At 41.6% G+C, this 14,379-nt stretch overlaps 1 protein-coding gene across 5 annotated transcripts in view; it reads right to left on the bottom strand.

The window, feature by feature from the left end:
- Positions 1–14,379, bottom strand: part of Gnb1 (G protein subunit beta 1) — an 80,624-nt gene that overhangs the window by 8,790 nt on the left and 57,455 nt on the right. For all 5 annotated transcript variants that reach the window (XM_059255530.1, XM_059255532.1, XM_059255533.1 and 2 more), the window contains 4 exons: positions 13,599–13,637; positions 11,600–11,706; positions 4,672–4,735; positions 2,244–2,406 (listed from right to left, as the gene is read on the bottom strand). In XM_059255530.1, the coding sequence (XP_059111513.1) occupies positions 2,244–2,406; positions 4,672–4,735; positions 11,600–11,706; positions 13,599–13,637 (373 nt within the window). The remainder of the gene's footprint in view (positions 1–2,243; positions 2,407–4,671; positions 4,736–11,599; positions 11,707–13,598; positions 13,638–14,379) is intronic.

Genomic DNA, 14,379 nt, shown 5'->3' with positions numbered 1-14,379 from the left:
CAAAAGAACAGCTGTTGCCTACAGTTGATGTCAACTGAACTTACTTGAACAGAAACAAAATACTTGAAATGGAAACTGAAGAAACTTACCTCTTAAAGCCCTAGAAACCAGGGAATTAAGACATGCTCAAATTCTACCAATTTAGCAAAAAACAAAAATTTTTGGGTTCCAAATGCCAAAACACAATGAATACAAAGAAAGTCACATATCCAGGCACATCACAAACTGCTTAAAATCAAAGATACACCTTTAATGAGTTTTTTTTTTTTTCTGTTGTTGTTTTGTTTTTAATGCTGGCTACTTTCCCAGGGGACTCAGGATCAATTTCTAGCACCAACACAGTGGCTCATAACTATCTGTAACTCCAATTCCAGGAGAGATCAAACATCCTCTCTTTGGCTTTGTGGGCACCAGCCATGCATGTAGTGCATCAACATTCATGCAGGGAAAACCACCCATACACATTAAGTTCAATGTCAACCCAAAATTCTTCATGTCCAGCAAAAATATCCTTCAGGAATAAAGGTCAAGGGCCAATAAGATGGATCAGTGTGTACAGGTGCTTGTTGCCAAGCCTGACCACCTGAGCTCGATTTGCAGGATCTACATGATAGAAGAATCAACTTCCCACAAGTTGTTCTCTTAACTACATACCCGCATGAATGAATGCTCACATGCACCCACATAGAGGTCAAAGGCTGGCAGGATGGATCAGTGGGTAGGAACTTGTGGCCACACCTGAGTTTGATCTTCAGAACCCAAATAGAGAAGGAAGGAGAGAATTGACTCCATACTGATCTCCACATGCATGGTGACCCTGGAACTCGCTTTGTAGACCAGACTGGCCTCAAACTCAGAGATCGATCTACCTCTGTCTCCCAAGTGCTGGGTTTAAAGGTGTGCACCATCAAATCCGGCTTGTTCTTTTAGACATGTGAAAATTAAATATAATGCTTCTTTTTTGAGATGGGGTTTCATGTAGCCGAGACTGCCCTCAAACTCACTATGTAGCCAATTGTGAATTTTCGATCTTTTTACCTCCACGTCACTAATGATGGTATTAAAAGAATACTTTATGGTGCTGGGATGTAACCTAGGGATTTGTGCATGCTAGATAAGTACTCTACCAACTAACTATATTCCCAACCCCTAGAACAGTAATTTAAATACAACTGATCAAAATTTACAGGAAGTATACCTGTAGGGATTTTGCCATTTTAAGCTCTTACATTTGAGAAAGAAGAGATCTAAAACCAGTTGCTTAAGCTTCCACCTAAGAAGCCAGAATATTAAGAAAACATCCCCCAAAGTAATGAACACTGACAGTGTAACTAACTTACCTGGCCAAACTAACTCTTCTACCAGAATTGTAAAGGGTTAAAAACAATGCTCTTCATGACAGTCAATTATGAACAATCCTTTGCTCAAATGTGAAGAGAATCCTAGTGGTGCGTTGTCAGTAACACACCGAGAAATAGGTTTTTTGAGAACAGAAAATATAGCCATGAAAAGAAAATACCAGTAGGCTATCTTCCTTGAAAATGCAATGTGTTCTAAATGCAATGCGAACTAATTCCTGGCAAAACAATATGCACCCAATATTTTAATGCTGACCACATTCAAAAGACCTGAATGGCCAGGCAGTGGTGGCGCACGCCTTTAATCCCAGCACTTGGGAGGCAGAGCCAGGCGGATCTCTGTGAGTTCGAGGCCAGCCTGGTCTCCAAAGCGAGTTCCAGGAAAGGCGCAAAGCTACACAGAGAAACCCTGTCTCGAAAAACCAAAAAAAAAAAAAAAAAAAAAAAAAAAAAAAAAAAAAAAAAAGAAAGAAAGAAAGATCTGAATGGACCACAAATTCTCTTTTGTCGCCTCTAAAAGAGCACCAGTAAGTCCATAAACAGAAAAGGCTGTACACAGGAACACATAATTAGGAGACTACTCATGTTAAGGTCTAAGGACAGAAGGCAGTTTAAAACAGGACTGAAATGCCATCATAGTGATAAACAAGAATGGTGGCTGCTAACTGTTCAAAGAGAAAAAAGTAGCTGGGAATTCAGAAACTGGCTTAAGTAACCAATTTACAGGTTTCTTACAGGTTAAGGCATATTGGGCCTGGTTTGGCTTTATGTTCAGAAAATTTCAGCCCTTACCATAACTTTTACTTGAACCACAATCAACAAATCAAAGGAACACTTTACACACCCTATAAGCAGCTAACATTATTGGAAGGTTGAGATGTGTACCTGTATGTCCTGCCAGCTCACGACTTACGCGCACATTCCCTTCACGGGTTTTCAGATTGTAAATGGAGCAGATGTTATCCAGGCCACCACAGGCCACATAATTCCCAGAAGGAGCGTATGCACAAGTCATGACCCAAGAAGAGCGCAGAGGGATGGCATGAACCTAAATAACGACAACACAGACAGACAAGTTCAAGAAAATATAACTACATGGCTGGGTGTGGTGGTACATGCCCTTAATCCCAGCATTCAAGAGGTAAAAGTAGGTGGAGCTCTGAGTTTGAGGCCAGCCTGGTCTACATACTGACTTCCAGGCCAGCTAGGACTACATAGTGAGGCTTTCTCAAAAATAAATAAAACAGCAACAAAAATTAAATTAATGAGTAGATGGGTATGATGGCATACACCAGTGAGTTTAGCTCTTGGAAGACTAAGAGAGGAAGAACAAGAGGTTTTATGTTTTGTTTTTCATTTTGGTTCTGAGGATTGAACTCAGAGCCTTGTCTACTAGTCAAATATTCTGTATCACCAGCCCTGATGACAAGTTTGAGGACATCTTGGGCTACAAATAGTAAGATACTATCTCAAAGAAAAAGCAAATTACATTTATATTTTTAATGATTTAAGGAGAGAAGGATGTTAATAAGATTTTTAAGGATTTACTTACTTCTCCCTTTAATTCCATCAAAATGGCCACGAGTTTAAAAAAAAAAAAAAAAGAAAGAAAGAAAGAAAGAAAGAAAGAAAGGAAGGAGGGAGGGAGGGAGGGAGGGAGGGAAAGAAGGAGGGAAGGAGGGAGGAAGAAGAAAGAGAGCCAGGCAGGGTGATTCATGTTAATCTCAGCACTAAAGAGGCTGAGGCAGGTCAATAACTGCAAATATAAGGTCAGTTTAGGAGACAGTAACTGATTCATATTCATTCATTCATTCTCTGTCACACACACACACACACACACACACACACACACACACACACACACACACTCTGAAATAACCAAGTTGTACAGTGGTATAATTAATCTTGTCATTTAGATAGAGCTGCTAAAATTTCTGCAATCTTTTACATGTACCTAGTATTTCTTAGGAAAACACAACTGACTTCAAGATTATTCACCTTTCCTGGACTGAAGGCAGCATTCAATTTTTTGAGGTTTTATTTTATTTTAATTTTATGTGTATGAGGATTTGCTTAAATATATTTACCATGTGAATGTAGTGCCTGGGAAGGCGAGAAGAGTACCTAGATTCCACTTTGAACTGGAGTTACAGATGGCTGTGAGGTGTTGAGAATCAAACTCAGGTCCTCTGGAAGAACAGCCAGTGCTTGTAACCACTGCACCACCTCTCCAGCCTGAGAACTTTTTTTTTAAAGTGTATGTGCATGTGTGCACGCATGTGGGTGCACACATATGCCAGTGCAGGTAGATATGGAGGCCTGAGGCTAATTAATGTCCGGACTCTTTCCTGACCATTCTCCACCTTATTCTTTGAGATAGGGACTCACAATTGTATCTAGAACACATCTATATGACAAGTTTGCTTTGGGAATTCCTTGTCTCTGTCTTCCAAATGCTGGAATTACAGAATGGTCACCATACCCACTTAGCATTTAATTGGGTTCTGTTTTTTTGTTGATACTGTTTTTTTGAGGAAGGTCTCATGTAGTTCAGACTTGCTTCAACTTTATTATGTAGATAAGGATGTATTTAATGCGTTAATCCTCCTATCTTCATTTCTCAAATGCTAGATTACAAGCATACACCACCATACCCAGTATAATTTATTTCAATATAAGTAAAGTGAAGATTTAATCTAGAGATTTGTCCCTATCAGGCAAACATTCTACCTAGTATCTGTCTTCTGTTTTTCTTCCATTCCTGTCCCCACCGTTTTGGTGGTACCTTGTTATGTTACCTAGGGTAAGTCTGACCACCTGGGCTTACCCAATACTCCTACCTGGGCCTCCTGAGTAACTAGAATTACACTCTTAGCACTTTGCTAGGTTACACTTTGTTCTTGTTTTTTTCTGGTTCTGGGAATCAAACCTGGGGAATTATGCCTGACAGGTAAGTACTCTACCACTGACTTACATTGACAATCCATAACTAAATTTCAAGTATAGCGGGTTTTAGATTATATCTTGTTTAATAAACTAAACAAACTACTAACCAAATGGAATCTGCATTTCAGTATTCTAGAAATATGTCAGGAAACCGGAACGCAGTTCTTCTACGAACACAAAGAAGCATTCAGCTCCTTTCTACATGGTTAAGACAGGAACCACAGCACAATTATGTGTCAAGCACAGGGACTAGCAACATGAGCTCTTCCATCACCCTCAAGAAGACATTATAACTGAACAAAAACTTCTTGAGTTGTCATGAGCAGACTGTTAGTGTTCCCAGAAAGAATCTTGCCTTTTTACCCACCTTGTTTGTGGTATAGCTATCCCAGATGATGAGTTTTCCATCCTGAGAGGCGCTGACAAGGAGCCTAGAGAAAAATAAAGGAAACAAACAAATCTTGGTGATATCCAACTAGAGCTTTAAAACTATATTTATTTGCTCAAATCAAATACACTTAATAATAACAAAAAGAGGATCTAAATGTTTGACCAATGTGACACCATGATTGTCAGATAACAGTTCAGCCCTAGGGACACCTGGCTGATCAGACTACCAGCTCCTCTGTTAACTGAGAGGTGGTACTGACCTCTACTTAGTTCTGCCAGGTTTCTTTTTTATTCCAAGTTAAACTATTGGTCCAGAGCCTTAAGTAGTATCAAATATTTAGAATACCATTTTGTTCCATCTGATAGAGAAAACCTGAATATTATAGGAAAAGCTTGAAATACTCCCCATTCCTGTCCTGTTTTTTTTTTTTTTTGGGGGGGGGGAGTTGACACACATTATAGTCATTTAAAGAAGAGGGAACTTTGACTGAGAAAATGCTTTCACTCTATTGGTCTACAGGTAAGCCTGTGGGGTATTTTCATGATCAATAACTGGGCAGTGCCATGCTTGGGCAAGTGGTCCTGGATGGTATAAGGAAGCAGGCTAAGTAAGTCCTTTGTGGCCTCTGCTTCAGTTCTTGTTTTCAGTTTTCTGCCTTGACTTCCTTTTGTGATTAGACTACAACTACAAGCGGAAATAAAATTTTCCTCGAGCTTCTGCTCACGGTGTTTAATAGAAAGCAAACTGGAATACACTGAATGAGCTGGGATGGTAGTGTACATTGTAATCCAAGAATGTGGGAAGTGGAGACATTGTGATTGAGAGTTCAAGGCCAGGCTTGACTATGTAACAAGTTTGAGGCCCAGATTCTATCCCCAAAAGCCAAGGAAAAACAAACATCATAAAACTTCCCAGACTGAGATCAAATTAGAATGCTAGTTTCTATAAAACTAAGGAGTCTGCACCTTCACAGTAGTAAGATGACAAATGACAGAATTGTACATGGTCAGGCAAAAGAGACTACCAACTATCACGAATTAATTATGAATTGCTTGTGACTCTGTCCTGGTTCAGGGCAGCTGTGCTAAGTTTGGAATCTGTTCTCTGTATTTGCAGAATTAAGGCAGGATACTGTAAAAGGCAAACATGACTAGCAGGCAAAGAAATCTAAGTAATCTAGAAAGCAATCTGGGTGAGAGCAATTCTGGGATCATCTTAAAATGCAACATGGTTGCATCTTAAAATCCCAAATAGCTATTTAGGGAGGTGTTTTGGATATGTATTCTCCCTCCCGCTTACATCATCTTCATAATTTTTTTCCTTCATAGTAAAAGGTTATTGAGCTGGGTGTGAAGGTTAAATGCCTTTAATCCCAGTACTTCAGAGGTAGAGGCAGGTAGATCGCTATGAGTTCAAGAGCAACCCGGTCTACACAGTGAGTTTCAGACTAGCCAGGGCTGCATATTGAAACTACCAAAAAGGAGAGAAAACGAGAAAAGTTGTTGACGAGAATTTTTTTTTTTTTTTTTTGGTTTTTCGAGACAGGGTTTCTCTGTGTAGCTTTGCGCCTTTCCTGGAACTCACTTGGTAGCCCAGGCTGGCCTCGAACTCAGAGATCCGCCTGGCTCTGCCTCCCGAGTGCTGGGATTAAAGGCGTGCGCCACCACCGCCCGGCGACAAGAATCTTTTTATATGGCTCAAAGCTGCAGTTTATGACTACATCCTTGTTCATTGTGGTAACTGGCAATTTGATTTTATACATGTGTGCAGTGGAAAGATGTCCTCCATAGGTAAGAATACTTGCAGCACAAGTTTGAAGACCAGATGCCTAGCACACATGTAAAAACTAGTCATGGCCAGAAGATACTGGTAACCCCAGTGCTGCAGTGGAGTCAGAACCCCTGGGATCACTGGCCTATCTAAACAGTGATCTAAGGTTCAGTGAGAGATCTGGCTGTAAAGTAAGGCAGAGAGTGATCGAGCAGGCCAACCAACCTCCCTCCTTTGGCTTCTGAACAGGGATGTGCGTATGTATGCATGTATGTATGTAATGTGTTTAGCAGATATTATTTTAATATTAGTATAAATATTAATTTATACTAAGATTCAATTTTGTGTGTGTGTGTGTCTGTGTGTGAGAGAGAGACAGAGAGAGACAGAGAGAGAGAGAGAGAGAGAGAGACAGAGAGAGAGAGAGAGAGAGAGAGATGGGAGAGGGGACAGGCATGTAGAGATCAGAGGACACCACCAAGAAATCAGTTCTTTTCTACCTCCATGTGGGTTCCAGGGGATCAATTATTTTATTTTATTGGTTTTTCTGAGACCGGGTTTCTCTGTGTAACAGCTCTGGCTGTCCTAAACTCACTTTGTAGACCAGGCTGGCCTCGAACTCAGAGATCCTCTTGCCTCTGCCTCCTGAGTGCTGGAATTAAAAGCATGCAAGTGCTACCACACCTGGCTCAGGTGATCAATTTAATGGAGGCTTGCTTGACAGACACTGTTACCTGCTGAGTCATCTTGCTGGCCCTAAAATTCAACTTGTAATAATATTTGAGATGCTTTCTCATTCCTGTGGGTATTTGTCCCCCTCTCTCCTTCCCAGAGCCTGGTGAAGTCTCTTTGGCTGGGTTCTTCTGAGTAACTCAAGAAGATGTGAGGGGTTTGGATGTGATTGCCACTTTCTGTTCCAGGCAGCTCTTTGGCTGGATCCCAGTTTCTATCACTACTGGAGATCAGAATGGGAAAGACTTCAGACAGCACAGTGAACTATGTTGGTTCCTCCAAGTTACATGACCTGAGATTAGAATGTGTGTCTTCTTTCACCTTCTGGAGGATCAGCTCACGGCTTAGCATTGTCTAATTCCTCACTGAGTCAGCAATTATTGAGCTCTCTGAAGGTGACCCCTTAACTTGGAGGATGAGCTACTATAGATGTCTCTTAATACCGTTTCTCAGAGCCTCAAAAAGACCAGGCAGAAATAGAGCAGCAGAGGGCCCTTATACTGTAATAAGGTGAAAGCACCTTATATATGATGACTGAACGTGGGTAGAGGAGTGGACTTGAAGCATCATAAAAGGGGAGCTTGAGCAACTGTCAGCCTTGGCTACACAGTATCCTATCTCCAGAAAAGGAAAAAGAAATCATCTAAGGAGGTAAAGAGATGGCTTAATAGTCAAGAGTTTGCCTTGTATGCTCAATGCTCCAGAGGGCTAAGGTGCAATTCATTTGTGAAGAACAATTTACTATGCAGGAAACCTCAAATTGAATCTGTAGAACGGAAGAAAAAAAAGTTGTACCAACAGGCTTGATGCCTGTGCCCAGTTTAGTTCTGTGATCAATTCTGTGACAAAGGACTGAAATTGTCCTGCCACAATATATTTTGTCACAATATGCATTGTTCTTTATAAAGGAAGTTTATATATCAAAACAAGGCTTGGCAGGGTGTGATGGTGCACAGCTTTAACACAAGCACTTCGGAGGCAGACAACTGGACCCTGTAAATGTGAGGTTAACCTGGTCTACATAGTAACTTCCAGGATAATCAGAGCTACTAGAGAGGGAGAGAGGGAGAGAGGGAGAGAGGGAGAGAGGGAGAGAGGGAGAGAGGGAGAGAGGGAGAGAGGGAGAGAGAGAGAGAGGGAGGAGGGAGGGAGGGAGGGAGGGAGGGAGGGGGAGAGGGAGGGAGAGAGGAGGGAGAGGAGGGGGGGGCAGAGGGGCAGAGAGGCGCGCAAGCAAGGCAAGCATGTGTGATGAAAGTGTCAAAGGCTCAGAATGACTGGCTGAGTTTTACCTCCAAATATGCCCTAATATTCTTGTAGCTGAAATTTCCAGTTATATATATATATATATAACTGGAAATTTAGTCGATATATATATATATCGACTAAAATTTTGAAATTAAAACCTATATGATGTCACTATCACATTGAAAAATAGCTTTGTGTGGACCTGGAAGAACCTCTTACCCTTCCTTGAAACAAAACAGCACATTCTGTAGGACCCTATGTCTGAGCCAGAAAGTATGATCATCTAAAACAATCCCTAAATTCCATTTTGGAAGGTTTTATTTGCCTTTTTTTGTTGTTGCTTGTTTTTCGAGACAAGGTTTCTCTGTGTAGCTTTTGGAGCCTGTCCTGGAACTTACTTTGTACACTAGGCTGGCCTCAAATTCACAGAGACTCACCTGCCTCTGCCTCCCGAGTGCTGGGATTAAAGGCATGTGCCACCGCCGCCGCCGCCGCCGCCGCCGCCGCCCAGCTTTATTTGCTTTTTGAGACAGGGTTTCATGTAGCCCCAAGATAGCCCAGAAATTGCTGTGTAGCTGAGATTGATCTTGGGCTTCTGTGATCCCCCTGCCTGCACCTCCTGAGTTCTGGGATTATTGGCATACACCCTCCCCCCAACCTCCTAGCTACACAATACTAGCGATATCCCAGGTCTAGTGCATTCTAGGCAAGTACTCTGTCAGATTAACAGCTCCAGTTTATTGACTGATTGGTCTTTTGAGAGCCTTAGGGTGAAAGAACAATAGTAAAACAAATGTTATATTCCCTGCATACTGCCCAAGAAAGAGAATAAACTAAAAATCACCTATGGGCCTTCCTTGTTTACAAGAATATCATGATCCTGGTATAAGAATATCAGGACCTGGTGTCCTGTTGATACATACATCTTCCTTCTGACCCATGAGTTTCAAGGCAAACTCATGCTTAAGACTAGATGGAATATAAGGCTTCATTCTCACCCTAACTACCCTTTACTACTCAGGCCACACAACTGTTCTCAGATCTTTGAATACACCTACCCGCAGCACACACTTACCTTTCCAGACAACTCATTCAGAGCTTAACTGATGAAGGATGACATAGTACCTAAAGAGGCCAGAACCCAGCCTTTGATTCCCAGTCCAGGTCCAGGGCTATTGACTAATGCACAGCTATTGTAATGTTCTCATACATGGAAAAAAACCTATCTGGTACCACTTACCTTTGATAATGCATTCTGTGACGGATGGATCAGTAAGAATATTTTCTTTCATTTCATATTTAATTTTATACATCTTTAAAGGGTAACTTTGAATTTAACCATTTTCTAATTTTATTTATTTTGAATGATCTTTATTTTTAAATGACAATAATTATGGACTATATAAATTGCTTAATGTTTACATTACAGAATGATTGAACTAAGTGAATTAACACAGTCATTACCTCACATGTTTAGAATCTTTTTGTGGTGGGAATATTTAAGATCTATTTTCTTGGTAGCCTAGTGGTGGTGGCACATGCCTTTAATCCCAGCACTTGGGAAGCAGAAGCAAGCAGACACCTGTGAGTTTGAGGCCAGCCTGGTCTACAGAACAAGTTCCAGGACAGTCAAGGCTGTGACATGGAGAAATCCTGTCTCAGACATCCTCCCCCCAAATCTACTCTTGGGCACCTTAGTGATATACAATTGCCTAGCAGGCATGAGACCCTAGGTTGAATGCCCAGCACTGCAAAAAATAAGCAATCAATCAATCTACTCTTAACAATTCTGACAGCAACAACACAATGCATTCATGATCTCTGAAACATACTCCTAACTGAAGCCAAACCCTCTGAGCAAGAGTGCAACACCCCACTCCCTTTTTCTGTTCTAATGGGACTGCTTCCATCATTAAACGATCACAATCACATAAAGTGCTCATATGCACAAGCAATTGTATAGGAACCCTGAGGAGAACTAAAGATAGAATCTTTTGTTCTCCAGCTATTTATACCCTAAAGCAGATAATTTCACAAAGAAGCCAAGCAGAAATTCCACTCTGATAACAGAAAATGGAAAAAAAAAAAAAAAGGATGTTAAGATTCTGTTGGAGCTGCGCAGTGGTGGTGCATACCTTTAATCTCAGCACTTGGGAGGCAGATGCAGGTGGATCTCTGTGAGTTCAAGGACAGCCAGGGCTGTTACAGAGAAACCCTGTCTCAAAAAAAAACACCAAAAAATTCCATTGGATGTGGAAGGGCTTGCTACAGTCACATGAACTATGTTGCACTATGTTTCACTGTAAGTGGAGAAGAAAAATAAGAGACCCAGAGGTCCAATAATAAAGGGTAGTTATCAATGTATAAAAGATACGAATGCAAAAATGGAGTATCTCTTCAAATGATAAACAAGTAGACGGTAGGGTCATGTGGGAAGATAAGGATAGCAATTCATTTACATTCCATAAGGCTTCCAGTGAGGATGAAAAAAAATCACTGGAGACCACATTTAGTTTTTGGGACCAGTCTGCTGCTGAAAACTTAGAACCTTTTACCTTCTGTTGCTCAATTCTTGCATTATAACCCAGCCCACAGAGTAACTGGGAAAACAAAGATCCAGTATCTAAAGGTAAGGGTGAAGAAAAGCTGGTGCTAGCATGAAAAAGACAGTAGTGCAGTCAGACAGTTAAATAGAGATTTGAATGAAGAATATGCACCTGTGAACATTACGCCTGGCTGCCAGGCAACTGATGGAACAAGTTTTCTAACTCAGCCCAACCCCCGCCTTCTCAGATGGGGTCTCACTATGTAGCCTTGGCTAGCTTAGAACTCACAAAGATCTGCCTGCTTCTGCCTCCTGAGTACTGGGATTAAAGGTGTGTGCCACTATGGCCATACCAACTCAACTCCTCCCAGCCCCGCCCCCCAAGACAGGGTCTCTATGTGTAGTTTTGGTGCCTGTCCTGGAGCTCACTCTGTAGACCAGGCTGGCCTCTCAAATTCACAGAGATCCGCTTAGTTCTGCCTCCCGAGCCCTGGGATTAAAGGCATGTGCCACCATCGCCCAGCACCAACTCAACTTGCTAACCATTATCTTTCAGAAATCCAACATTTCAACCAGTATTTCAAGCACTGTTTTGGAAGGGATCATTTGTACCTTGAGTCTGTGCCCCAATGCATGGCATAAATCTTGGCCAGATGTCCCCTAAGCGTTCTTCTGGTTCGCATTTGGATTCTTCCCACTGGATCAATGTTGTTTGTGATCTTAAAAAATATAAAGTTAGTGCAGATTAACTTCAGCAAATAGACTTTCCACCTGCATTCTGTGGGTTCTGTCATAATATCAACTGACAACCAAAAAATATTGAATGGAAAATCCTGTATTAGAATATTTTATGTGTATGGGGTGTCCTTGAATGCTTGTGTACAAGTGCTTGAAGGAGGCCTAGGAGGTCAGGAAAGACATTGCATCTGGAATTAGAGTTATGAGCCACCATGGAGTGTTGGAAACAAATGCTCTTAACTGCTGAGACATCTCTCCAGCAGCCAACTCATAAACTTTAAATTGCACATTGCTCTTAAATAACAAAACTGAACTGCTCATTCTGCAGTGCCTGAGGTGTGAATCCCTTTTGTCTAATGAGTCCATATGTTTGTCTAGTAGCAATATACTGTAGCCATCATGTTCTTACATGCCACAGTACCTATGCCACTCCATTCTTTTTTTTTTTTTTTTGGTTTTTCGAGACAGGGTTTCTCTGTGTAGCTTTGCGCCTTTTCTGGAACTCACTCTGTAGACCAGGCTGGCCTCAAACTCACAGAGATCCTCCTGGCTCTGCCTCCCCGAGTGCTGGGATAAAAGGCGTGCGCCACCACCGCCCGGCTCCCTTCTTTTTATCCAGTATGCAGGCACCGTGTCATCCCACATCATCCCAGTGCAAACAGTAAGATATTTTAAGATCATGAGCGTATACCCATGTAACTACTCTAGAATAGTTAAAATTTTATTATTGCTTTATTAAATTGTGAGTTATCTGCACCTTTATCTAATGTGCAAACCATACTTTAACACCCTCATGGATACACAGTTAAAAAAAAAAATCTGTGTCTACCTATGAGGTCTGAGGACCAGTCACCAATTTCAAGGAGAAGGTGTATTTCTATCTGTTGTGCTAGTAACTTCTTTATTGCGAACCTGACACAACCTAGAGTCATCTTAGAAGAGAGAACCTCAATTAAAGAATTGCTTAGATCAGATTCCTCTGTGGTCATATCTGTGGGGCACTGTCTGGACTGTTAATTGATGTAGCAGGGTCCAGACCACTGTAAGCAATACCACGTCTAAGCAGATTATCTTTGGCTGTTTGAGAAAGTGGGCCAGTAAGCAATACTCTCTATGGTTTCTGCCCTGACTTTCCTCAATGATGAATTATGATCTAGAAGTGTAAGTCAAAATAAATCTTTCGTACCCAGGCTGCTCTTAGCCAAAGTATTTTACCAAAGCAAACAGAACTATACAACAAGAGTTGACAGCCATACATGTATTTTAAATAAATTTTATTTGTTGGGATAGAGGAGTGGCACACATGTGCAGAGGTCAAAGGACAACTTATGAGAGCCTCCTTCTACCATGTGAACCCTAGGGATTGAACTCAGGTTGTCAAGCTTTGAGGCTTTTGATCCACTGAGTCATCTTATCAGCCCTGTACATGTTTTAAAATCAGTTTGAGGCCGAGCGGTGGTGGCGCATGCCTTTAATCCCAGCACTTGGGAGGCAGAGCCAGGTGGATCTCTGTGAGTTCGAGGCCAGCCTGGGCTACCAAGTGAGTTCCAGGAAAGGCGCAAAGCTACACAGAGAAATCCTGTCTCGAAAAAACAAAACAACAACAACAACAACAAAAAAAATCAGTTTGATTCTTCTCGACATGAGTCTGGCAGTAAAATTGTTGGTCATATGGTAGAGATCTCATTTTCATTTAAAGAACATTCACTGGTCCTCGATGCCTATCATCAGAATCAACTTCCAAAAGAAAAAGTCTTGGCAGTGGTTTTACATTCTCACCCCACAGGACAGAGAGCTCATTCCTGAAGTTTCACATGAATGCCCACACCAGACTGTGCATTATGAATGACTGACAGGTGGAACTGTTTCTTACCTGAGAAAGAGTCGCATCTGCACATGCTTTACGAGCATCCTATGAAATAACAAATGGGAATTAGTTGTATTTCACACTTTCAATCTCACGACTTTCCCTACCAAGGTTTCAGGAAGCTTCCACTGTCAGAATCAGTATTCTTCTTTTTTACCTCTTCTCTAATACTCCCAAATTCACTGCTGCTTTTGAGTTGTTCAGGCCACAACAGAAATGATTCACAATCCTTAACCCTGAATAAGACATGCACACTCCACAGAACTCTAGGGACCCTAGAACTATAGGCAGTTCCAGGAAATACCACACTGGAAGTCTGTATAGCAGTGAGTACCCTGGGAGCAGAGGCTACCTTCCCACAGCCAACACACACCTGCTCTGTCTTTCCCACAGCCTACCTGAGAGTAGGAGGAGTTGCAAAGAAAGAACAGGCTGAAGACCAGCTAGCTAGCTATCCAGACCAAAACACTTCTCTTTGAGAATGCATTATCCAAGGACTTTATTTTCAAACCAAACGATTAAACTTAAGTTCTATGAAAAGAATAGGAGATCTAGAATTGTTAATAAAATTCCAAATGGTAACAATAGCAGTAGGCAATCTTTTCTATCTATAAAACCTACCAATGCGCCAGGCGGTGGTGGCGCACGCCTTTAATTCCAGCACTCGGGAGGCAGAGCCAGGCGGATCTCTGTGAGTTCGAGGCCGGCCTGGGCTACCAAGTGAGTTCCAGGAAAGGCACAAAAGCTACACAGAGAAACCCTGTCTCGAAAAAACCCAAAAAAACAA

The sequence above is a fragment of the Peromyscus eremicus genome, chromosome 2 (genome assembly GCF_949786415.1).
Source record: "Peromyscus eremicus chromosome 2, PerEre_H2_v1, whole genome shotgun sequence".
Lineage (NCBI taxonomy): Eukaryota > Metazoa > Chordata > Mammalia > Rodentia > Cricetidae > Peromyscus > Peromyscus eremicus.
This window is presented reverse-complemented; position numbering and strand designations above follow the sequence as displayed.